The sequence below is a fragment of the Puntigrus tetrazona genome, chromosome 19 (assembly GCF_018831695.1).
Source record: "Puntigrus tetrazona isolate hp1 chromosome 19, ASM1883169v1, whole genome shotgun sequence".
Taxonomy (NCBI): domain Eukaryota; kingdom Metazoa; phylum Chordata; class Actinopteri; order Cypriniformes; family Cyprinidae; genus Puntigrus; species Puntigrus tetrazona.
In genome coordinates, this window is record NC_056717.1 from 6,834,486 (window position 1) to 6,858,870 (window position 24,385).

Genomic DNA, 24,385 nt, shown 5'->3' on the forward strand with positions numbered 1-24,385 from the left:
GAAAACAAAAAACAATTCCTCCGTCTGACCTCTTGGATGCTGGGTGGCCACATCGAGGGCTTTCAGTCAAGGACCGACAAGGAGTGCTTTTGGCCACTGCGACATAACAGAAGTCAGCAAAAAAAAAAAAAAGGGTTACATTTAAAATCCGTCATTGAAATTCAACGAGCGTCACGCTGTAACTAGCAAGTACATCACCACACATGTCAAACCATTACAGAGTGAAACACTTCCGCCTTTCCAACACCTCCAGATTCACTCGGGTGGGGAGGGGGGGGAAACGGGGAGCCATTTTCATTCAGACGAATCACCGATAAAGTAGGTCCTTAAGTGAACCGAAGGAGGGGGGCGTTGTCTCAATGCCTGACCCATTTTGCAAAAGATGCTGGTTCTATCTAAAGCAGAGACTGCTATTTGCCCCCATTGCATTGATAGGCGGGTGAGTCAGGGGTCGCAAGGACAATCCGTGGTCTCCGCATCGGATCTGACTTTGTAAAACGTGTCACGCAAGTTCGTGGCAATCAATCAAAGTCGTCCCATACGGACTTGAAAGTCATGGTTGTAGTGTTGCAACAGCAGTAAAATAGGTTTATTCTCCAGGAGAAAATATCCGCTCCGCAAAAAGGAAAAAAAAAATAATCCAAAAACCCCCAGACAAGACGTCCGGCGGTTTTTCCTCCTCCGAAACCGGACTGGACTTGCATACGGGGGCCTGGGGTCCTCCGACGCGCGCGCTTTGACGAGATTTACGAGCCGCGCGAGGGACGCGCGGGAAGAGAGGTCTTCAAAACCCCGCTTGCATAGTAACAGTGACCTGCATGCCTGCGACGTTCTGAGCGACGGCGATACAGTTTTAGTGTGCCACATACATACAAACAGAACCCCCAAAAAAAATACAATACAGTACAGTACGGGAATAGGTAATTACCAAAAAGGCATGTATTAGCGCAAGTACCTGGCAATAAATGCACGTCAAGATTCCAGAAAGGAATCAAAATAAATTCCCTTTCTCCGCTATAGTCTGATTCGGGAGCCCGCTCAGAAGAGTCGAGAAGGTCCGGATAGGGCCCCTTGCATAAAGCTGCACTGATCTGGAGTCCGCTCGCACGGTCGTGACAGCTTCCCTAAAATAATTCACGTCTCACACTTACCTAGAGCGATTTAAAAAGGACACACACACACACACACACACACACACACACACACTCGCACACACACACACACACACATATATAGATATATATATATAAATGAAAGCGCGTACAGACTAAGGGCTTGAGTTTTTCAGTCGGTCGGTTCTCGGTCAAATCCATGTCCTAAAGCCTCAATGCCACAAAACTACAACCTTACAGATGAACGAGACAAATAAAAGCGACAGAGACGCTGAAGCTCAACGCAAAGCTGGGAAACGGCGACACCTGCAGGCCGGGTTCAACTCGCTCTCGTCCAGGTGCAGCTCACGCCAAGAAGAGGGAATATAAACTCTCAAAAACAGTTTTAAAACAGACTTTTTCCCTTTAAGGAGCCTGTCTGACAGGATCTGTAAACGATGAGCGAAATTAAAAACATTACAAAAATAAAAGTTTTTACAAAAACAAAAAAAAGAAAGAAAAAATTAAATGTTTCCAGAGTGAAGTTATTGCACAAAAAAAGAAAGAAACGTTTGCGTGATGGTTACAGTAAGGTGGGGATCTCTGTAAGCATCTCGAGTGCAGGATTCATAGCCAGCGTTACACAGACATACACCCCGATACAACAAACACACACACAAAACACACACGCTTCGAATCCACTGAATCCAGTTCGTCCCACGCGTGAAGGGTGTCACGTTTAGAAAATGTGAAAACCACAAAACGGAGCATGAAACAGACAGACGCACGCACATACAAAAAAAAAAGCTTAACCTGTCAACAAGGAAGTTGTGGGGTAAACGATCAAAACACAAAAGAAAACGACAGTTCCTGTTCTCGAAGCTTCCTCGGGAAGATTGCACAGGTCGAAAAAACCCCCAAAAAAAGGACTCGACATATACATGCAGAGATTCAGTGGCAGACTGAACTACTTAGCACCACCATCACCACAACTACTGAACGAGGAGCTGGGTTGCAGACGCTGGTCTCTCTGTGCTCGCGCCATCAGCGAGTTCATCGTTTCAAGACGGGACCGGAAGGGTGGAAGAGGGAGCGAGGAGAGGACAGGGAGCTTCGGGAGGGCAGGCGCGACGCCTTTATCTGCTGACGCTGGCCGGCAGGCTGTCTCTCTTCCTGCGGCGCCAGGTGTTGCGGTTGTACTGGATGTGGCTTCGGTTGGAAAGGACGGGACTGTGCACCACGGCGGGGTTGTGGAAACCCTTCAGCGGGAACTTGGGACCTGTCTGCAGGAGATAAAAAGACGAGACGGGGAGCTCAGGACCGTGCTGAACGTCAAACGCACATAACTGTAAAGTCTGGGTGAAGCACTTATTCTGAAAAGTGGTATTTTTTAATTTATTTTTATTCAGCAACAAGATAAATTTAATGCTGCAAAATATTTAAAATTTCCATTCACAGAGGTCATAAATAAAAAGACACCACACAGAAATATTAAGCAGCGCAACTCTTTTCAATATTGATAATAAATGTTCACTTAGCGACCGATTTTACAATCATTTCTCAATATTTTAAATAACTCAATTTCACCAAGAAAAAAAAAAATGCAATAAAAGCTAAATGTTGTGCTCTCGTCTGCATGGTAAACGGCAAATAAATGCAAAAATAAAGCCATCTTTAGCTTAGCCGCTGTATGACTTTTTTTTGTAGTACAGCATTTTTTAAAAAGCTTTATGGAAAGCAAAAAAATAATAATAATAAAAAATCTTACTCAGAGGCACACATACAGTCTAAACATACTTGACATTTTACACACGCCATGTGACCTCTAAAATGTAAAAAGAAAAAAAAAAAAAAGGTTTCCTTTTCAGTTTGGCAAATTATCCTTTTTCCCATTGCCTGAAAAACCACCCCATGCTAACGTAACTTTTTTGCAATAAATGTCAATATTGCAAAAACGGCCAGCTTTCTATAAGGCTTTTTTTTCCCTCTCTCAATTTGCTAATTTTTCGAAAAAGCACTAACGTAAAGTGCGCTTCGTTGTGCATCGGATTTCTTCCTCTTAATTAAAAGTAGAGTTCACCCTGGAATTAAGATTCTGTCAGCTTTTACTCACCACCATGTTGTTGCAAACCTGTATGACTGTCTGTCGTCTGTGGGACACAAAAGATGATAGTTCTGGATCCCATTGACTTCCACTGTATGGTCAAAAAAATACAATAGAAGTCAATTTGAACTGAAACGGTTCGCTTGCCAAAGTCTTCAGAAGAAAGCGAGTCACACAGGTTTGAAACAACATGAAGGCGAGTTAATGCCGATATTACATTTTGGAGTAGACCGTCCTTTTACTACGTCATTAGACTAGACTGAAGTCTCGACGAAGGAGGGGAAAGTCAGGCTCGCGGTCAAGATACACAACATGTAGAGGAGAGCCTACCTTGGGATGGTGATGGGGACTGGGTAGAGGGCTGGGGGGAGCTTGGGAGGGCATGTGGAGGTATGGGGGTGGTCCGTCTGCCATACACACCTGTCTGCCAGGTAGACCGTGGACAGAAAGACCGCCTGGGATGGACACTCTCGCCTGGAAAACACACACAGAGGAAGTTAGCCGACCACCGACGAATCGTCATTAAAACGTCAAGCATCAACCCAGACAGTCCCTCACCTGGGCAGCCGGAGGCATGGTGAGTGCTGCCGTGATGCTGGCTTTGCCCTCGGCCATCTGAAGCGCTGCTGGCAGGGGACCTGGCGGCAGGATCTGGAGAGGGAAGGGGGCTACAGGTGGAGCGACATACGGTGTGGAGTCAGAGTCCTGAAGGAGCAGAAGTCAAATGTGTGAGAGGGAACGGCAACCTAACCTTGTAAAAGCCTGACATATGAAATAACTGAAAATCTGTTCTAAAAAAATGGGCTTTTTTTCCGTGTATTTTTAGTCATTTCACTTCAAATAGCAACGAATGGGTTCTTTTCGTTTTGTATAAACATAACAATGAGCATTTTCCCCCCAGGCTCTTATAAGAAAGGCACTTTAGATTTAGAAGTCATGTCTTTGCAAATAAACTCCATATTTATTTATGTTTGAGTTTTGTATTTGATAAAATCAGGCTTTCCTTTTATACAAAAGACATGCAGCAGCTGATATTAATGAGGGCAAAAGATCTGATAGTCTAATGTAAATCAATTAGATATTTACAAACGCATAAATACGTACATAATACATAAATATCAGTTTTCACCACATGTCCCAAAAATACGCCTACAGCTTCGGTATTTTCTCAATTTACTGAGAGATTAACAAAAACAATCCGCAGCCTGATGCACATTTACCATTTTAACATTTCATATTTTATCAAAATTAAGGAATGCAAAATTAAGATATCTTTAGGACAGCTAAAAAAAAAAAAAAAGTGTTCAAAAAACAAGCCAATTAAAAATATAACATTGTTACACTGTTAAATTGACCGATGATGATCATGATTATTAAATTTTCACAGAAGTCATTTGAAGCCTGTTGTACGCATTATAGTTTTCTAAAATCGAATTTCATGCAGACAACTCGACTTTTCAAATAGTTTCCACAGCAAAAATACACAACCTCCATTAAAGAGAGATGTTTTTATAATTACACTGCAAGGGTTTTTAACTTCCATTAAAAAAAAAAATAAAAAAAGAACAATCAGGCAACAGCAGGCACAAAAGTGCTTTCACAAACATTTTTACAGCCTTAAAAATGTTGACTGTCCCGTGTAAAGCATTGCGTTTATAGGGTTGCATGGACATGGATGAAGGGCAATGCTTACGATATCACTGCCTGACAGCGAGGACGCAGAAGAGGCGGAGGAGTGCTGCTGAGGGCTGGAGAGGGACATGGGGGAGTCTGCGCTGTGAGGAGACACCGAGTCCCTCTGCTGCTGGTCCTCCACACCGACGCCCAGAAGTGTGCCCGTCTCCACCTGCTCCACCGAGTCTTTATGAGGTGGACCTGCGTGCAAAAGACAGCAAAACGTCAGCCATGCAGGACTGCAAAGGTCACATACTCCATTTGCAAACTAACCTACCAAGCGTTGGTTTAATAAATGCATTCATCACATTCAAAGTCGAAAATAAGAGGTGTGAAAGGGTTAAAATGCTGTTGAGGACACTTCCTCGCTACAAGGGCACCTAGAAAGTAGCTCTGCATCAGAAAACATTTCAAATCCACTGACAGCAATGCAATGTGAGGATGTACAGAACAAAAACGCACACACACACAAATATACATGTAGTGTGTGTGTGTTTGTGTGTACATACATACATACATACATATATACATACATACATATAAAAACAAACAAAAAACTGTACGTATGTAGATGTATAAGGGGTGTTCATTTTAACTGCTTAACCATTAACAGACCCGTCTGCAGTCATAACTACATTTTGGGAAGAAAAAAAAAAAAAAAAAAAAAAAAAAAGGTGTCTTTGTATTCAGACGCACCCTTGCTCCTCTCAAGACGAGCATTGTGTCTGCATCCCCACTTCTTTATGATCCACTCCCTGTAGTTGATGACTTCCTGGGTGACTTTAATTATGCGTCCCAAAGTGCTGAGGGGACAAGATAAGTGGAAAATTAAATCAAGAGCTGTGGAGAAGTAGGGTGAAGGTGCTTGTATGCAGATGAGCGCTGTACCTGTCGCTGTCTTTATTGGGGTAAGAACGTGCGAGAGGTGAAACGGCGTGACCCAGTATTATATACGCATAGTCAAAAGTCTCCTTCACCTGCATGGCACCATACGAGCTTCTGCCCACGTCATTACCTAAAACCATCAAACAAAAAGAAAAAGAAACATACATTTTTCAATTATTTATATTCTTCTGTAATTACGTAGTGCTAGTTATCGAGCACACGCTTCCATGCAGCATCAGTATTTTTGCAAATAATGGGAAGATTCTAGAAGATTCCAGTGCTTTCCTCATCATTGTGGTACTGGTCATAAAAGACATCAACTCTGAAATTGAGACGGTTATTAGCTCGCCATTATGCCTGTACCATGTCATTTTCATGGATGAGTAATAACAGATTACCTTGTACAAGTTGTAAACATTTTTTTAAAATTATAGTTTAAATTTAGTTTTCTATTTAACGATTCATGGTTTAGAAATGTTCTAAAATGGTCATCTCAACTTCAGTAAAATGCTTTCAGCATTGCTTTCATCAAATTACTTTTATTGCCTAAAAGCAGATACCAGCAGCAACATCCAATTTTCTCAAGCAAGTTACAAAGTTACAATGGCTTTTTTCCAAAACCTAGTGAGCTGCCTACCTAGACAACATCTTAAGACCCCCCTGGGGAAAATTAATGTCAAATCTGTCCTAAAACATATGCAGCTGCCTTTTTAGATGCTTGGTTTTAGCCTAATTTAACTTCACTGAAAAAGCAATATAAGAATGCATTGTGGAGAGCTTAGTGACCAAAGCAGTTGATAGAACATTTAATTAATTTATAGTTTCGGAAAACATGTAAATGTTAAACTGACCTATTCCTAGAGGCAACTTCATGTTTAAGGGGTTATTTATGAAAAAAAAACAAAAAAAAACAACAACATCTCTCTGCATTAAAACACTGGCATAAAATATTTTTTTTCCTACTTCGATTATTAATATGTTGATCTACATGTTAAAATAAACTGTACTGAAATTAACTGAGCAGATTGTGAAGAATTAGTGAAATTGGTCATTTATGGAAGTTCTAGTTCAGTTAAGACGCCAAACTAGTTGCCAGTGAACTAGACAAGAAGCTCACTAGGTTTTGCCTTACTGGAACAATGACTAGATAAACGGCTTGAAGAGTACCTGGAAGAAGAGGGTCCTCGATACAGAGCATGGAGGGCCGGTAGCCATTACTCATGGCCTTCATGATGTCCTCTTTAGCCATGTAGGCTCCTCCGTTCTTTATCCTGATGCCCGTCTTCAGGTAGTTGAAGTGCCTTCCATACAGCTCGAAGAACTCAATGAGCAGAATGCCAAGGTTCATGTTGGGATTCCTAGCATCGATTCTTGGGTGTAACTGCGGGTGTAAGCCACACCCAAAAAAGTGTTTTTTATTTATAAGCCACATGGAGTTCAAGCCATTTTTATTCTTAAACGCAATCGTCTGCGAATATCGCACCTGTAAGAAGCTGATGACCATCAGGATGAGACTGTAGGAGCTGATTCCTCCCGTGAAGACTTCGTTGAGGTCTCGCTGCAGCAGGAACTGCTTCAGCACTAAGATTAAATAAGGCAGCACGGTATACTTCTGCGTGGGAGAGCAAAAGAAGATCATTTAGACTTCAGGAGCTCCAAACAAAACCTGACTTACACCAGGCGTTAAGAGGCATCTTTAAACGGTTAAACACTTGGATGACCACAGCAAGGTTTTATGTTTTTGATGTAAGGGTCTTCTTACGATACAACAGTGTCACATTACACGCCGACGTCTAGAATATCTAAATAGATTTGTGAAGCCTTGTGCATGTATGCGCCTAAAACGTAGGGACCGCATGCACCGCCTTTCACAGCAGATAAAACGCAGCTGTTCAGAAGCGGCAGAAATATTTACATAAGGTGTTATGATAACTGGGGAAGAGCCAATAAATCTTACATTCCTCCGTGTAAGATCAAAACAGTCTTTAAGACTTTGGGTGTCATTCGCTATCGGAGTGTTTCAAGTCCTCCTGGGAAATTTGTGTGTGTGTGTATGTGTGTGTGTGTGTGTGTGTGTGTTTTCGGAATCCAATTCCGATAGTGTAACATCCCCCCCAAAAAAGTAATAAAATACAGTAATTAAAAAAAAAAGAAAAATTGACTTAATTTGCTGCCATAAAAGACAACTCACTAGTTCATATTTATAGGCTTGGAAGTCATAATTATGGTACTTCACACCTGAATGTCATTTCTACAAAATAAATGACATTTAACACTACTTTTAGAAAATGATGAATAAAAAGAATGTGAAAAAGGTGCTGTAAATGTCATCTTAATATGTTATGCTAAATGTATATAAATAACACTATCATATATTTATTTGTTATTTAAGCCCCAAGCTGTTAAATTTCCCGATTTGTAGGCACTTTGTTCATAAGAGTTCAACTATATTCAAATATGATCTTGCTGACATGAATTAAACATCCAATAATAGCCGTTTTGATCATTTTTTTGTTTGCTCTTACGCTCCACTGATTTACAACATGTTTTGTGAATCAGATGCTTTAATGCCAGAGGTCGCTTTTCCAATTGAAATGGCGAATTAAAAAGACGCCTAATAGAAATGCGTAAAATTTCACAAAAACACCCATATAATACTTTTTTTTTTTTTAAATAGCGCTTACATGAGGTGTTTTCAGTTAATGCAAAAAAAGGAGTAATGTGCAAAAATGTAATGGGAACCGTTTTCTCACATTTATAGGTCACATGGTGTATGTGAAACGTTCAAAGGTTGTCATAATTAAATGGAAACGCTGTATTTTGTTTTTTATACTTTATCGACATTTATAAAATAATCACCAAAGTTGTGCACAAATCAGTAATGGAAATGCACCTGTCGTGACACCGAATCAACCCTTTATTCCTAAACGGAGTATTAAAGAAAAATGTCCTCTGATAGATGCACAGATGAGAGGAGTACAGCAGATAAGCACATGGAAATGAGCTTTAAGGCAGCAGGTCATCTCCTTATTCAAACATCTGCACTGAAAGCTTGCTGACAGATGTTCAGTTATGCTTCAACCTCCTCCTCTCTTTAGTCCAACACTGACAATTTAAGCCTGACATCAAATTCACAAACACGGAGCTAATCTAGGACACATAAGACATGCAGCTACAAGTACATCCTGCCTTTAGCAGGTGTGCCAAATGAACTGAAATAATATATTTATATACATAAATGGAAGCGTCACACAGTGGTCAGCCCCACAGCGAAACGCTTCTTTTCAACAACAAAAACGCTTCAATTTTGTGCTTATTTTCATGCTGGCAGCTAAAGCCGAGGAACATCGCCACACGGCTTTCCAGAGTCACTGCAATAACAGAACTCACATAGACTTCGAAGCCAAACTTTGAGCAGCGGTATATTTGTATATCCTTTGTGTATAATGAATCGGGTCAGAGTACTTTTATCAGTGATGGCCAGGCTGTGATTATCGGTTTGGGACTACAAGTACAGCAGTAAGTAACGCTGCAATGGCCGATGCCCATACAATGTTCACAAGAAAATGTAGAAAGATTCATGCAAAAATTTACATCAACAAAAAAAGGAAAAGAGACATTTGCAAAGCTGAACTGAATTAGATTAGGCCCATGTGTCATTAAGGCTCTAAATACTCTGTCTGTTTCAAAGAAAAATAAATTAAATGATTTTTTATGCTATTTTAGTGGTAAAATGGACAAAAAATAAATAAAAAATACAGAATATGACATGAACTTTATCAAAAGCCCATGCACTACAACTAAAACATAGCAAAACAATAATACTGTGAAATATTGAAATTGAATTTGACTACTTCAACTATTTGAATATAAATATGCAATTTATTCCTGTGATACGAAGATGAATTTCCAGCAGCCATTATACGAGTGCAATACAATTTTTTTTTAGCACAAAATTACCTAACTAAAATAATTTCTTAGCATAAATGTTTTTGTGTGTGTGAGAGACTTTTTTTTAAACTCATTTTTTTAAATATATATAAAAATCACCACAAGTTTTTTTTTTCAGAAAAATGATTGTCAGAAAAAAATTTTACTATAGTCCACTACAGCTTGACATTTGAAATGTCGATTAAAATGTTATTTTTAGAGACTAAACACCAAAAAGCAAGACTAAAACTACTGAACGTCCTTCAAATGATGAAAAATGTAAACATACACCAACACCAAAAGAAAAACCCAGCAAACAATATCAAGACTTTCAGCCCATCTTGAAACAACATTTAGTTTCACACACATTTGTAAAAGAAAAAGGATTTACAAAATCTTTTTTACCTTCACATATTCTTTGATGAAGCTAGCAGCTTTGATGCCCGTCTCCACGTTAAAACTGATGTCCACTTTCACCTCGGTCTCCTGATCGGTCAATTTGATGATTGGTACCTTCAAAATCCAAACGATACGAATAAAACATAAAATCAATGACCAAGAACGAAAGCAAATTAAAAGCAAACCATTCAAAGATGATCCATTCAGGGAGAAAAAAAGCAAGCAACAACCACTGGATGTGAAACCGTTTAACGGAGCGTAGCAGAAGGAAACGTACCGTAGCTTTGTCAAGAACTTTGATGGAATAAGGTTCTGCCACATTGTGTTTCTTGAGCGCTTGCTCCAGCTGCTGCAGGGGAGGTTTCTCCCATTTCCCAAACACCACCAGGTCAATGTCACTGCGGTGTAAAAGAATCAAGCGATTTGTTCAAATCAACCCCGTCCGTGTAGCCTTACGACTAAAAACTACAACATCTTACAGCAAAGCAGGTTGCTATCAAATAAACTCCATTGCATTAGTAGTGTTCAGACGCATACAGAGGCCTACTGACTCACACAAACAACTTCATCCGGGCTTTAAAGTCCATTTAGTTCTTGGTCTGTACAATATTGTAAGCAACGGCTCATTTGTATCACTTCTGCAATTGATCGTGAAATGTCAGTTTGGTTTATGAAAGACAGCTCAGAGGCAAATAAGGCTGGCAGGCCACGATGGCGATGAAGCACGTGCTCGGGAGAGTCATCAAACTGTGAATAGAATCATGACTGTACGGCAACAGCAGATCACGAGAGCGACGTTACGCGTGCCGAGAGCCGTTCAACAACCTCACCGCAGTGTTTTACTTCACGTTCAAGATCAAACACGCATTCATTTACCTGGTTGGGAGAAAGAGTCCAGTGCTGAAGCTGCCAAAGATCTGCACCTGAGTACATGCAAAAAAAAAAAAAACAACATAAAAAGAACATCTTCGTTTATGACGCTAATGGCTCAATTTCATAGAAACCTGGGCACTAAAGCTGGCTTACGTCGGCGGTCGGCCACAACTCCTTTATGACAGACTCTATCCTGTCCACCACCTCCTGTCTCATTGTGGTCTCCTCAGGACGAGGAGACATGAAATTGTAGAAGTCCATGATTTCTTCATGCAACCTTGGAAGAAACGAGAAATGGTTATAATGGAAAAGGCCAAAGGTGCAATTTAAGAGGTCATTTTTGCATATCTTTCAGGTACAATAAATGCATTTGAGCTACAGATTAATAACTTGACTGTTTCAGTGGTAAGCCATCAACAAATTCACATTTCAGATCAGCCACATTTCACAATCCAATAAATTCCCTATGGACAAAATCAACTGCCAGACGTATTCAATGCTTGAAATATGGAAAAGATACTCCAGATGACAATACAAAAATCACTATTAACAAACTCCAAGTGTATGAAAAAAAAACAAAGAAACCCTGTGAAAAATGTAAACATGAAGATCAACAGAACTGGCAAAAAATCCAATGTTTGATGTAGTAGAAATTATTATGGGATGTAAAAATAATTAAGCCTTTACACTTGGCTCCTCCAAACTGTGAATATTTAATTAGACTTGAGTTCTTAATAAACCTTTGCATGCGAAACACTCATCACTAGCAGTTAGTCTGTTCAACATCAGCGTGTCTAAATTATTTTTTTAGTTAACTTACAGACTCAAAAGTACTTATTCCTTTCCCTAGAAATAAGAGCTGGAAAAGCCAAGAAAAAAAAAAAAAAAAAACACGCCAAAATCCTAAACAGTAATTTGCACGTATGAGCGTGTGACACGGACGCTGTCGAGGACTCCACAGGCCACTCACTAGGGTTTGGGACACAGTCGCCGTCTCATTCGGTTCCAGATTCGTTTGCGGAAAAATTCCAGAGGTCTGGAAGCATCCACCGCAAATATAGCAAGTTCACGCAACAGATCCGTCCCTTCTTACAAGCCTACAATTGCTGGGTTACTAAAGACTTAAGCATGCGCTGCATTAAGTGTCCAGTGTTATACTCATAAATCAGTAAACGCCAAGAATGAATCCAGCCGACAGCCAGCATTAATGGACGGGCGATGACAGCGACTGTAACACAAAACTGTTAGTTAAAAGCTGTTGTTAGACTTCCAAGCAAACAACAGCTCACTTGCTGCATTCGTACGCTCGCTTAAAAGTGAGTCAGGTCTGAACAGGTTCAGGTTTACTGATCAGCTGATCCCTGACATCCAGAGAAGTATACAGAGCGCACTGGTGTCCAAGCACTGCCTCGGTTCCAGAAGGATCTCTCACTTTGACAAATCATACGTATAATATCATTTTCCCTCTGTATTATATAATCCACGAACCAAACCAAACCAAGCGGCTACTAGAAGAACCAAAACATTACAGACTTTGACTGGAAGCAGAAAATTATTTTAAACATTTTTTTGGACTTAACGGCTTTAATGCGGGAGAGGATTACGCTAATTAAGCATTTTAAATAATCAAATGAAAGAGATAAATATAAAGCCCTTTTATTTACAAAGAGTTGATTTTGTGTTCACTGCATAATATAAAATGTAATTCTAATTATAAATGCATATGTATATATACTTTCTATATGCATAGCGAGTCAGTGATTAAATCAATAGTTTTCTATATGAACTATATTATTTTATATGAGAGCATAGGGAAGGTCACTTTAATTCGCAGGTTTTTAAAAAAATGGGCCCAAGTGCGCCAAGACATTTTTGCTGTTCTCAGAGTGATAGACATCTCGCTGCTGAATAATATTGCTTTTCCACCAAAATGCCACTGTTGGACATAATCATTTAAAATATAGGTTGCAAAAACGTGATTAACGGCTTTAGGAATTGCATACGATGCCGATAAACAACCTTGCAGCTCACAGTAGTTCTGCCTTTAAAGGTTATAAGTTATCACTGAAAAAATAAATAAATAAATAAAATCACTTGCCTTTAAGAAAATGAACAGGCTTTTCACTTCCAGAACCCACACTAGAGCACTGGAGTAAGCCAATTAGATTTTTTTTTTTAAGTGTTAAGACTGTACATCATAATTGAAACGGTTTCGGTTTCAATTTAGCTAATTAAAATTGTAATTCACTTAAAATCGTGACCCTGGACCACGAAACCAGCCATAAATAGCACAGGTATATTTACATCAGTAACCAACAAGGTGTCAAAATGATTGATTTCTCTTTTATACCATTTATATTATTACCCATTAAATATTTAGCGAATTTCGTACATTTACCAACACTTGATTTTTGATCATTAGGTTATTATGGCTTGCCATTATCTCAGTGTTCACATTGTGTTCACTATCTGTAATCTAAATGTGCATCTTGGCCAACAAAATCAAATCAATCTTATTTATTCAGCTATTAATTGAGGAATATAGCTCAATTTTTTTTTTTTTAAAACACCCAAATTTTACGATCCAGGGTCACAATTTTTATTTAGCCTACCTTGTGTCCGTTTCTGGGTTTAATGAACCCGTGAGTTGACGCAAAAACCCGATTCGTGAATGAACCGTACAAGCACCGGTTCAACCGACTCGCCGACAAAGATTCGAATCAAACGACTGAATCGTTGACGAATCAGAACCGCTAGAAAAACGGTTAATCAGACACGCATTCCACAAGTGACCCAACCCACGGACCGCAGCGGCTCCGAACCGAACCCAGGACACCGGCTAACGTGCTAAAGCTAATCCTCCGGCCCAACACGACCAAAAAAAAAAAAAAAAGGCCCGCCGACACTTTATCGCACACGAAAAGGCCACAGAAAGACGGCGCAACATTATAACGCCCCATCCCGGCCGCCGCTATAAATCAAGCTCATCTCACCCGTCAACCCCCGCGTTATATTTCCTCGTCTTCCACGGCGTGCCGGAGTTGTCGTAATTGCCGTTAGTGCAGTTGGAGATCAGGTAGTTTATCCCGTAGGTGCTGGCCTTATTGTCGCTTTTCCTCCGGCCCGGGTGATGGTGGTGGTGGTGGTGGCTGTGAACCGCTGCCGGATGGGACGGGTGGCGCTTGATGCAACTCTGCTGCTGCTGCTCTTGATGGAAATGCCGTAGATGAGGATGAGGAGGGTGATGATGGTGGTTGACGTTATTCAGCACGCTCTCGCTGCAAGTAAAAACCGGGTGCCCCTTGTTCATATTCCCAGCTATCGTATTAGGGCTTGTAGTCCTTATTTTAGGGCAGCCGGACGCCGGATCCGCCACCGAGCCGCTCTTCTGGGTCATTTCGCCGTCTCCCGTGTTTCCATTTAACGAGAGCGCCGCGGAGCCGCCGCCGCTCGAGATCGCAGAGCCGGCGTTTTTAACGTTAGCGCCGTTGTTCGCATTGGACGCGACAGTCTTGTAAGCGTCAAACGCCGGGGAATTGACACAGAGGTTGTGGTGGTGGTGGTTCTGGTGCTGACCCGTGTTAGTCCGGTTTACCTGAGACGTCTCCCACACACGCATCCATAAAGCGTTCGCGGGACCTTTCTGTTCCGGCTGAATCCAAGCGACCCTCGGATCCATTCAACTCGTCTTTCTAACAGCCCTGTCAAACGAACGAACGCCTTTCCCCCCGTTCAGCGGATAAGTTTGGGTCCGGACCGCGAGGACGGGCCTGCGAACGGGGCCGCGCGAAACCACGGGGAAAAACAACGACGTGCCGAGCGCCGCGACCAACGGGAATCGATCGGTGGCCCTTTTCCCCCGCTAGCGATAAACTGTTAGCTAAACTACACAGTGTTTCCAATATGGCGTAGCCTATCGCCTTGAACCCCGAAATCCAGTACGCATGTGTAGGATTTAAACCATCGGGGCAGCACACACCCCCCGGACTCCGCGAGCAGGCGCAATCGAGCAACCCCACCCTTCTGAGCGGCTCCGAAGCGAGGGACGCGCGGCTCGATTCACAGCCCTGCCTGAAGACGGCGGACGCCGCGAGCGGAGCGACTGACGCGCGCGAGGACGGAGGAGAGCGCGGAGACCGCAGTGGGCGCGTGGGCGTCGGCGTCGGCGCGCGCGAATAACGGCGTGCCGATGCGTGCGGGTTTATCTGGTCTCATCTCCCGTTTGATTTTTAGACGTTCAAGATACCGACACGAAATAGGCCCAAACCTCAACAAACAAGGAACAGATACAGCACAGCTTTTGAATGGAAGAAAATAACTATATAGCATTCCATATGGAGTTTATTAAGTGCATACACACACACACACACATATATATATATATATATATATATATATATATATATATATATATATATATATATATATATATATATATATATGCACTATATATATATATAGTGCATATATATATATATATATATATATAAGTGAATACATATATATATATATATATATATATATATATATATATATATATATATATATATATATATATATATATATATATATATATATATATATACACCCTTTAAATATGCATGAAAATATATTACAAAATATTGTGACAAACAATAACTAAAGCCTTTATTGTTTCAGTATAAAAAAACAAATCGTTCTTGTGTTTTTTTCTTAGCCTCTATTACCTCAAGGTCACGTACTGTAATTAAATCTCCCTGCAATTTATTTTCTCTTGTAGGAATTTCTTTAATACATTCTCAAATATAAATTCTTTCATGAATGAAATCAAGATCATTTAAATAATAGTTTCCATTTTAAACAGTCCTTTGAAAAAAACAACAACAACAAATGCATAAAAAAAGTTACACATGTAATACAGCCGTTTTCTTGACGCCGTGCGGATGCAGAACGAGTTAGAGAATCGGTCGGCGTTTATTGACACGGAAACACTGGAGAAAAAACCAATTATGCAACCCGCTGCTTCCAAAAGTAGCCGCGAATCAGCATTTTAACGTTAAACAAAGCTTTATGAAACCGAAAGCCGTGTTGATTGCACTAGGATAACGTTCAGCGCTTTCAAGTTCAACCTATAATCAGTTTATTGACGGCACGTCCTAATCGGCAAACACGTTACTTTTTTACTCGTAAGAAAACCAGGAAACCCTAGTGGTTACACCGCGACCGTGCTTTCGATGAGAGAACAGGCGTTCTCTGTAGATGATGATGAATGATGAAGAAAGCGGCGAGAGGCTCCTCCCACGGCGATTACGCAACGAGCGCTTGTCGTTCAGCTCACGTGCGGCGTGTGTAACGCGGGGGAAGCCCGGCGCTGTCAGAACACACTTCTCCTGCATGCAGAGACGCTCCATCCACACACAGCACTGTCGACGCTGCTGGCCTTGAGTCTTACTCCCCCTCCCTCCTGCACTTCCATCACTCAAAGCCTAAAGCCTGTGTTGCAAGAGGTTATGTATGCATGCAATGTGGCTTGCAGGGGGATTTCATCACGGCGTTGCCCGGGGCTGGGGTTATTTCTCCAAAGAACGGTCAGACGGACCGCTCGCTGCCCGACGTGACGCCTCCAACAGCTCCGGACTGACCACGGACATCTGACGGGAATCAACTAGGACTCTGTGAACTTCACTCTCAAGAAATGAAAGCTGAAGTGCACCGGTGACTTGGAAGTTTGGAACGATGAAGATTAAGAAACAAAAAAAAAGTGTGGAAATTTACTTGATAAATGCTGTTGTTAACATTAAAAGTTATAAATAAAACTATTACATTTTCAGCATCATTACTGCAGTCTTCAGGATCACATTATAATATATATAGAAATCGTTATAATATGCTGATTCTGCTGCATTTCTTATTATTTTCAATGTTGGAAACAGATGTGCTACTTAATATTGTTTTGGAAACCATGGTACATTTTTTTGAGGAATTCTTATTTATTTGCTTACTAATATCTTAAATGTCTGCTGTTACTCAATGCATCACTGCTTAATAAAATGATTTCATCTGAACTGCAGTTACACCAAACCTTTGAATGGTGGTCTGTCACAGTTTTCATAAAAAAGGAAAATAAAATATTACGCAGCACGCTGATAGTAAGTAGTGTTTTTTAAACATATCAGTTCAGCCTATTATATTTTCTGAAAGGTCATTAACATGAAGAAAACAATGCTCAAATTCAGCTTTTCATCACATAAATATTAAAATAATTTGTAGAAAACACTGAATATTTTATATATATATATATATATATATATATATATATATATATATATATATATATATATATATATATATATATATATATATATATTTTTTTTTTTTTTTTTTTTTTTTTTTTAACTATTTAATCAAATTTTTTTAATGTTTTTGAAATGTCTTTTATGTTTTCATAAAGTCATATTTATTTGACCTACAGCGTATATCTTCAGGGGCGTATGATTAAAAAAAGATGGATAAAATACTGTTTCACGACTGTATAAAATACTTTCTTCGCAGCGGGGCGTTTCTAAGCAGTTACGACCTTCCACAAGCCGGCGTTGATGAGCTCAAGCACTCTGGCTGCCGACAGCACTGACTCACGACACACAACTCTCTCCATACTTCACGCATTACACCTGAAGGGATTACGAGAGCCCACCTGCTGCACGCCAAAGCATGTCAGCCACGGCAAACCATGACGTTACAAGCATCACTTATACACACACACACACACACAACGACAGCTGTAGCCATTTGGACCGAGCTGAATTTGCGACACGATGTTGTTGCGTGAAATATCACGGTAATACTAGCGTGATTTCTTCATTCGGTGTGTATCTTTCAAAGCGCAACAAAACAAATGTTACATAAAAAAATAACCCTATCTGTCCTTTTAAGGCAAGGCATGCACTTATTTTCCTTGAGAGCGGCACTCGCTCTTGGGATACTTCTGGTTATTGATTTTAATACTTCATTTTGACAGCTTCGCGTACCGAGCCTGTATCTTGCACATCACCCCTGCCATCTGTTGAGAAGATCTTGGTAAACGTCTGGGGGGGAAAGTGTTTGGCAGAAGCTGCGTTTAGTTTAAGACCGAATCGATCGGAGGCTTTATGGTAAAGACAAACGACGACGTTCAATAATAAGTCTATTCACGGGTCTGGCCCTGTTGAGATTCATCCAATTTCTTTAACCCCCAAAAAGTGGACCGTTCAGTAGGTTTAAGAGCGACACATTAATCAGTAAACATGCACATTTTAATTCGAAAATCTCTTTTCGTAAAACAGTTAAAGAGATTTTAACACTCGCGTACAGCGTAGCTTTTCATAAGACAGGAAGTCTGTTTAGAAGTGCTCAGTCCGAACTGCCACAAAAATCACCACGAAGAGCCGTTAGATGTAGTTTAGATTAGATGCGTGTATAACGGGATTAATCAAGCCCAGTCTCGTCGCAATTCCTGCTTATTTTACGAATAGCGGCTAATTCGTACGACCTTATTCGTGATGTATCATATCTCACGCAATTATAAGAATTGGTACGGATGCCCTAAACCTAACCCCGCCTCTAAACCTCTTCGTCGGTCAAATGGTACGAGTGAGGTCGTGTGAATTAGCCAACTCGTAAAATCCGTACGGATCGCAGTGAAACAGCGTCCGATTAATGGTACGGTTGCAGTGCATCTCTCTTGAGCAGATAAATCAGGCGTTTCCTCACATTTCTGAGCTTGGACAGCCTTGTATCCATCACGATCAGAAAGTCCATATTTTGCTGACATATTTGTTACTGTCTTGAAGAAGAGGTGGTTAATAGGGAACGTCTGGATTAGGACAGCAGCTGCCTGCCATGTGCATCTCATCTCGTCTGAGACGCTGTATGATCTCTTAAAGGAACACTGATTTTGCACTTTATAAACGTGTGCGTTGCCATGTAATATAAATAAGTGATCCGTCTTGTAGAAGTGAGTAATTGTCATTGTGTAATGCTTGACGCATCTCTTCCCAGTCTCGGTAAATCATGATAGCACTTCCCTTTGAAAACCGTAAAAAAGATTAAGGGTTAATAAAAAAATATTTGCCGTGCATTCGTAATAAGCAACAAATGATCATACTGTTTCGGTGGAAGTGGGGGCTTACCACAGAATCAGAGCACAAACGGTATTAAAGCTTTTCTTGATTTAGGATAGTCTTCAAACTTTGCGAGATACCACCTGGAACATAAAACAACACATTACCAAAGAATCTCCGTTACTTCTATCATCATACAGCAAGAAATGTGTACGGGTGAATCGTCTAGAGCATGTCTGAATCACACTGCACTTAAAAAAAAACACTGAAATATTTCCAAAAAATTAGTAATAGTTTCCTTTCCTCAAATAAAAAGTAATTTAAAATTATATTATATAATAATAATAATAATAATAATAATAATAATAATAAATATAAATATATTTATTTAATTTTTTTAACTGTTATGGGTTTTTTTTACATTTTGATTAGTTCCTGCTTTTTGTCTATATAATGTTTATGTTATGTTATAATGTTAAATATATGTTAAAAAAGTAATGTTAAATATTTGTGGGAAAAACGTAAATGTCAGAATGCAAATCAGCCTAAATCAGGCTTCATATTCTTTTTCCACTTATTCGTGTTTTTTGGATGATTGCAGTCACATTGGGCAAGAATGCACCGTTTCATACAGTAATGTCTTACTTGTGGTGGGCCATTCCTCTGCTGGACAGCACAATGAGAGTGAAGAGAGCAAAAGCTGCACTATGGACCGAGTGACCGGCCAGAGCAAACCCAGTCCATTCCACAATCTCCCCAAAGAAGTTTGCTCCCGAGACGTACTCAAACATGCCCCCTACCAACACAGAATAGTTATGTGGAGACATTCGATCAGAAGACACCTCACAAACAATCTGTTTCCAAAGAAAAAATAAACTATTTCAAGCTTTCATTGCATCACATGAGTCTCATTAAGTGTGAAACCATCTGACCAGCACATTTCTTTTTTAATGTGTCAGAAAAATGCATGCCTGACTCGTCGTGTCAGTAATCACTTATACATCAAATAAAAAAGAACAAGCCTTTGGATTTAAACAAACTGGATTCATTTTAAATGAGTGCTGTCAAACGATTAATCACATCCAAAATAAAAGTTTTTGTTTACATAATATGTGTTTGTACTGTGCATATGTAAGAAAAATGTAACGGTTATACATTATACCTGTGCTATAAATATATGCATGTAAATATTTGCAAAATATATGCTGTAGGTGCATGTATTTATATAAACATAAGAAATATACACAATACACACATTTAGTGTAAGCAAAAACTTATTTTTGATGCAATTAATCGTTTGACAGCACTAATTTAAATCCATTTATTTTGGCTAAATAATGCAATCAGCAGACTCACGTTATTATACATATCGTGATTTATTTATTTTTTTTGCAATTTCATTTGTTTTACAATTTTTGAATTACCCTGTAAAGCTGCGATGGCAGCTTTGAAACGACTATCCTTAAAAAAAGAAAATGATGATTGCATTCGCATCTTTCATGGACACTCACTGTATGGGAAAAGAGACCGAATGAACGTCACAGACTATTAGGATCTCTGGAGCACGGTGGTCCTGACAACTTGCTAAGGCACTGAGTCACAAACAGAAAGGGCATCTATTTTTATTTTCCTTTCAGAGCCAAAGCCAGATTCAAAGGGAAAACTGATTTTTTTTTTGGCATTGCATTAACACTCCAGCGCTGAAAAAGAGGATTCCTTAGCACCGACCGCCCGACTGAGCCGACACCACTGAGCTGTTTTTACATTTAGAATATTCATATCTTACTGTGGTCAAATTAAAAGCCTGTTTATGTAAAATATGCTGCGCATTAACAGTTTAGTTCATTTCAGTGCACAATTTTAGACCACACCTCCCACTCGAACACATTTCCAACTCATAAACCGTGCTGTCTTACCTCTAGGTATCTTATAGCCCGTCTCTCCAGGCTTACGGAGGTTCCTGAGAATATGGTCAGAATGAATATTAATGATGCATCCCAGCAACCAAATGCAAGACCCTGAAAAACAGTACAATTAAAAAATACATATATTATTAATTAATTATTAACAATGTAAAAACAAAAAAGCTCCTATGCTCACCATGGCAAAATATTGTTTTCAAATATATAGAAATAATGAACGCTTCCTATTTTAATCTATTTTAAAATGTAATTAATTCATGATTTCAGCATGATTACTCTTCAGAGTCACATGATCCTTCAGAAATCATTCTAATATTTTGATTGGCTTATTATTATTATTATTATTATCATCATCATCATCATCATCATCAGCATTGAAAACAGTTATTCTGATTCATATTATTTTCAAAGCCATGGTTTTTAAAATATATTTTAAAAGAAATTTCACAAAAACAGCATTTAAAAAAAAAAATACAAATAAAATGTTCATAATGTTGAAAATGAACTGCCATAATGGTTCCTTGCTGAATTAAAGTAATTATTTATAAAAACAAACAAACAAACATAGAATCCAATGCATACTCTACCAAATGATTGATGCAAAGGCCTCTAGGGAACACAGATGGATACTGGGAATGGCAGCTAGCGAATGATCAGTCAACCATGACAGGTCAACGAGAGTTCAGTGAGATTACCAATAGTTACTCCCTGCAGGGGTCAATCTTACAGTAACCAGTCAGGTGATCTGCTGCAATGTGAGAAGAGCAAGGACCCTGACAAGTAACTGCATCTCAATACATTAGAATGTCGTGGAAAGTTCATTTATTTCAGTAACTCAACTCAAATTGTGAAACTTGTGTATTAAATAAATCAAACGAATTGTTGGCCTTCTTTTATTTGTGATGATTTTACATAAGACCCTTCTGCTTTAATTAAAAAAAAAGTTTGGTTGTTGGCCTTCTGGAAAGTATGTTTATTTTCTGTACACATTCTCAATACTTGGTATCGGCTCCTTCTGCTTTAATTACTGCCTCAGTTCGGTGTGACATGGAGGTCATCAGTTTGTGGCACTGCTGAGGTGGTATGAAAACCCTAGTTTCTTTGACAGTGGCCTTCGGCTTGTCTGCATTTTTTGGTCTCTTGTTTCTCATTTTTTCTATTCACAACACCTCATGGATTCTGAGCAAGTCAAGCACAACACTTCTGGCGGTGTGGGCAGGTGCCAAATCCTGCTGGAAAATGAAATCAGCATCTTCAAAATGCTGATCCGCAGAAATTTCTTGCTAAACAGGTGCAGTCACGTTGATTTAAAAAAAAAACAATGGACCAACACTAGCAGACGACACTGCACCCTGAATCGTCACAAACGGTTTAAACTTAACACTGGACTTCAAGCAACTTGGGCTCTGAGCTTCTCCACTCTTCCTCCAGACTCTAGGACCTTGGTTTCCAAACGAAACACAAAACCTGCTCTCGTCTGAAAAGAGGACTATGGACCACTGGGCAAAAGTCCAGTTCTTCTTCTCCTTAACCCAAGTAAGACACCTCTGACGTTGTCTATGACTCAAGGGTGGCTTAACAAGAGAAAATGACAACTGTAGCCAAATTCCTGGTGACTCTTGATGCCTTGACCCCAACCTCAGTCCGTTCCTTATGAAGGTCACTCAAATTCTTGAAATCAATTTTGCTTGATAATCCTCACAAGGCTGTGGTTCTCTGCTGGTTACGCACTTTTTTCTTCCACTCAACTTCCTGTTAACCTGCTTGGATACAGCACTCTGTGAACAGCCAGCTTCTCTGGCAATGTCTGTGTCTTACCCTCCTTGAAGGGTGTCCGTGATTGTCTTCTGGACAACTGTCCCACGATCGTTTCGCCTAGTAAACCGAGAGGCCATTTTGAAGGACCAGAACACCTTTGCCGGTGTTTTGAGTTGATCAGCTGATTGGCATGTCACCATATTCACATTTTTTTGAGATTGTGAATTGGTGGGTTTTTGTTAAATGCAAGCTTAAATCATTAAAATTAAAAGAACCAAAAGACTTAAAGTACTTCAGTCTGTGTGCCCTGAAATTATTTACTACACAAGTTTCACAATTTCAGTTGAACTGCTCAACTTTTCCCATGACATTCAAATTTACTGAGATGCACCTGTAGAGGGAATGCATTGCGTTCTGTCATATGCCGATGGTGCACTATTCCAGCATCAGATCTTAAACCGTATATATTAGAAACAAACACTATATGCTATAGTATAGAGCATTGGCTTTCAAACCTATTCCAGAGGACCCACAGCTCTGCACATTTGGCATATCTCTCTAATCTACTCACCTGATTCAGATCGTTAGGAAAGAGCTCTATGAACTTAATTGAACGTGTCGGTCAAGGGAGATGTGCCAATGTGCGGAGCAGCGAGCCCCCGAGGAATAGGACCGAAAACCACTGGTATAGAGGATAAGCAAAATGATAGATATGACACTTATGCACTGAGTATTTACTCACTAGCACCTACCTATGATGAAACAGGGATGTGTAGCCCAGCCAGGTGGGTAATCTGCATAATGACTCAGGTATCTTGCCTGCAGGTACCCATTATAAATGCAGAAGACGAAGGCCAAGACAAATGAGATGAATGGTGTGGATTTCCCTCCTCGAATAAAAACCGGGTAGATGAGGGACCTAATAGAAATATATGCATAAAATAGTATAAAATAAACACTTTCATGGCAAAATGAGGTTGTTTACTCAAGCATGACTAGACATGCATAGTTGTTTTTTATGTTACAGGGGGGAAAAAAAACATACCTTTGCAAATAATGGAAAACGAACATGAGTAGAAGTAGCTGGTTGGGCAGGTGCATTATCTTTGCACATGGACCCCAGAGGACCAAACTCAAAGGCACCACCAAAGCCGGCAGCTCTTGAACGAACCAGGCGAATTTAACATTCACGGGGAACCCATACCTGCTGGATGCATATCTGCCATAGGGCACGTGCTCAAAGAGCAAAGTCACGAAAGTTATGAATGCCATAACCATCATCAAGTACGATAAACAATCCAAAACGTACACTTCTTGCTCCTCCGAGGAGAATAACGTCCCTAGAACAGCGTCCATAATTGCTATAGCCGCTTAAGTGGAAGAAGGGTTCAGGTGATGTTTTGTAACGCGTGCACAAAACAAACTGACACCATGGAGAGACCTGGAAGACCCGACCATCACAAATAGGGTTTAACCAATCAAGAAAGGCGGTGGGCGGGGCATGTGTGAAAACGCGTCTTAATAAAACATACTGCTAATATAAACTATAGTTACTAATATAAATCATAACCGATTTATATTAGTAACTATAAAAGAGATATATTTTATTGTTCATTTATCTTTTACAGCTGCTTTCCTTTTTTTTTTAATTTAGTCAAATGCAGAATTAAA

At 39.9% G+C, this 24,385-nt stretch overlaps 2 protein-coding genes across 5 annotated transcripts; both read right to left on the minus strand.

Moving 5' to 3' along the window:
• Positions 1–400: 400 nt before the first annotated feature.
• tent4a (terminal nucleotidyltransferase 4A) lies at positions 401–15,203 on the minus strand. Of its 4 annotated transcripts, none has more exons than XM_043218290.1 (14): positions 13,950–15,203; positions 11,110–11,233; positions 10,960–11,006; positions 10,361–10,481; positions 10,090–10,197; positions 7,238–7,366; positions 6,922–7,135; positions 5,758–5,884; positions 5,566–5,672; positions 4,889–5,070; positions 3,754–3,900; positions 3,616–3,669; positions 3,205–3,286; positions 401–2,374 (listed from the first exon to the last, which is right to left on the minus strand). In XM_043218290.1, exons 1-14 carry the CDS (start codon positions 14,633–14,635, stop codon positions 2,145–2,147), a joined length of 2,358 nt encoding a protein of 785 aa, XP_043074225.1. In that variant the 5' UTR covers positions 14,636–15,203; the 3' UTR covers positions 401–2,144. The 4 variants fall into 4 exon arrangements, with proteins under 4 accessions (XP_043074225.1, XP_043074224.1, XP_043074227.1 ...); XM_043218289.1 differs by having other exon boundaries at positions 3,526–3,669; positions 13,950–15,202; XM_043218292.1 differs by lacking the exon at positions 3,205–3,286 and having other exon boundaries at positions 13,950–15,201.
• A 2,138-nt stretch (positions 15,204–17,341) lies between these two features.
• Positions 17,342–24,175, minus strand: srd5a1 (steroid-5-alpha-reductase, alpha polypeptide 1 (3-oxo-5 alpha-steroid delta 4-dehydrogenase alpha 1)). The gene is made up of 6 exons (XM_043217156.1): positions 23,760–24,175; positions 23,467–23,633; positions 20,951–21,052; positions 19,680–19,830; positions 19,104–19,177; positions 17,342–18,998 (listed from the first exon to the last, which is right to left on the minus strand). The coding sequence occupies exons 1-5, from the start codon at positions 24,068–24,070 to the stop codon at positions 19,111–19,113; spliced, it is 798 nt and encodes a 265-aa protein (XP_043073091.1). The 5' UTR covers positions 24,071–24,175; the 3' UTR covers positions 17,342–18,998; positions 19,104–19,110.
• Positions 24,176–24,385: the final 210 nt, after the last annotated feature.

Excerpts from the sequence above, each read along its gene's own strand:
- srd5a1 (XM_043217156.1), bottom strand. The coding sequence starts at position 24,070 with ATGGACGCTGTTCTAGGGACGTTATTCTCCTCGGAGGAGCAAGAAGTG. Across the intron at positions 23,634-23,759 it reads GTTTTCCATTATTTGCAAAG|GTCCCTCATCTACCCGGTTT; the intron begins GTATGTTTTTTT and ends TATTTCTATTAG. Across the intron at positions 19,178-19,679 it reads AGAGGAATGGCCCACCACAA|GTGGTATCTCGCAAAGTTTG; the intron begins GTAAGACATTAC and ends TTTATGTTCCAG.
- tent4a (XM_043218289.1), bottom strand. The coding sequence starts at position 14,635 with ATGGATCCGAGGGTCGCTTGGATTCAGCCGGAACAGAAAGGTCCCGCG. Across the intron at positions 10,198-10,360 it reads AAGTTCTTGACAAAGCTACG|GTACCAATCATCAAATTGAC; the intron begins GTACGTTTCCTT and ends TGGATTTTGAAG. Across the intron at positions 2,375-3,204 it reads AGGTTTGCAACAACATGGTG|ACAGGTCCCAAGTTCCCGCT; the intron begins GTGAGTAAAAGC and ends TATCTCCTGCAG.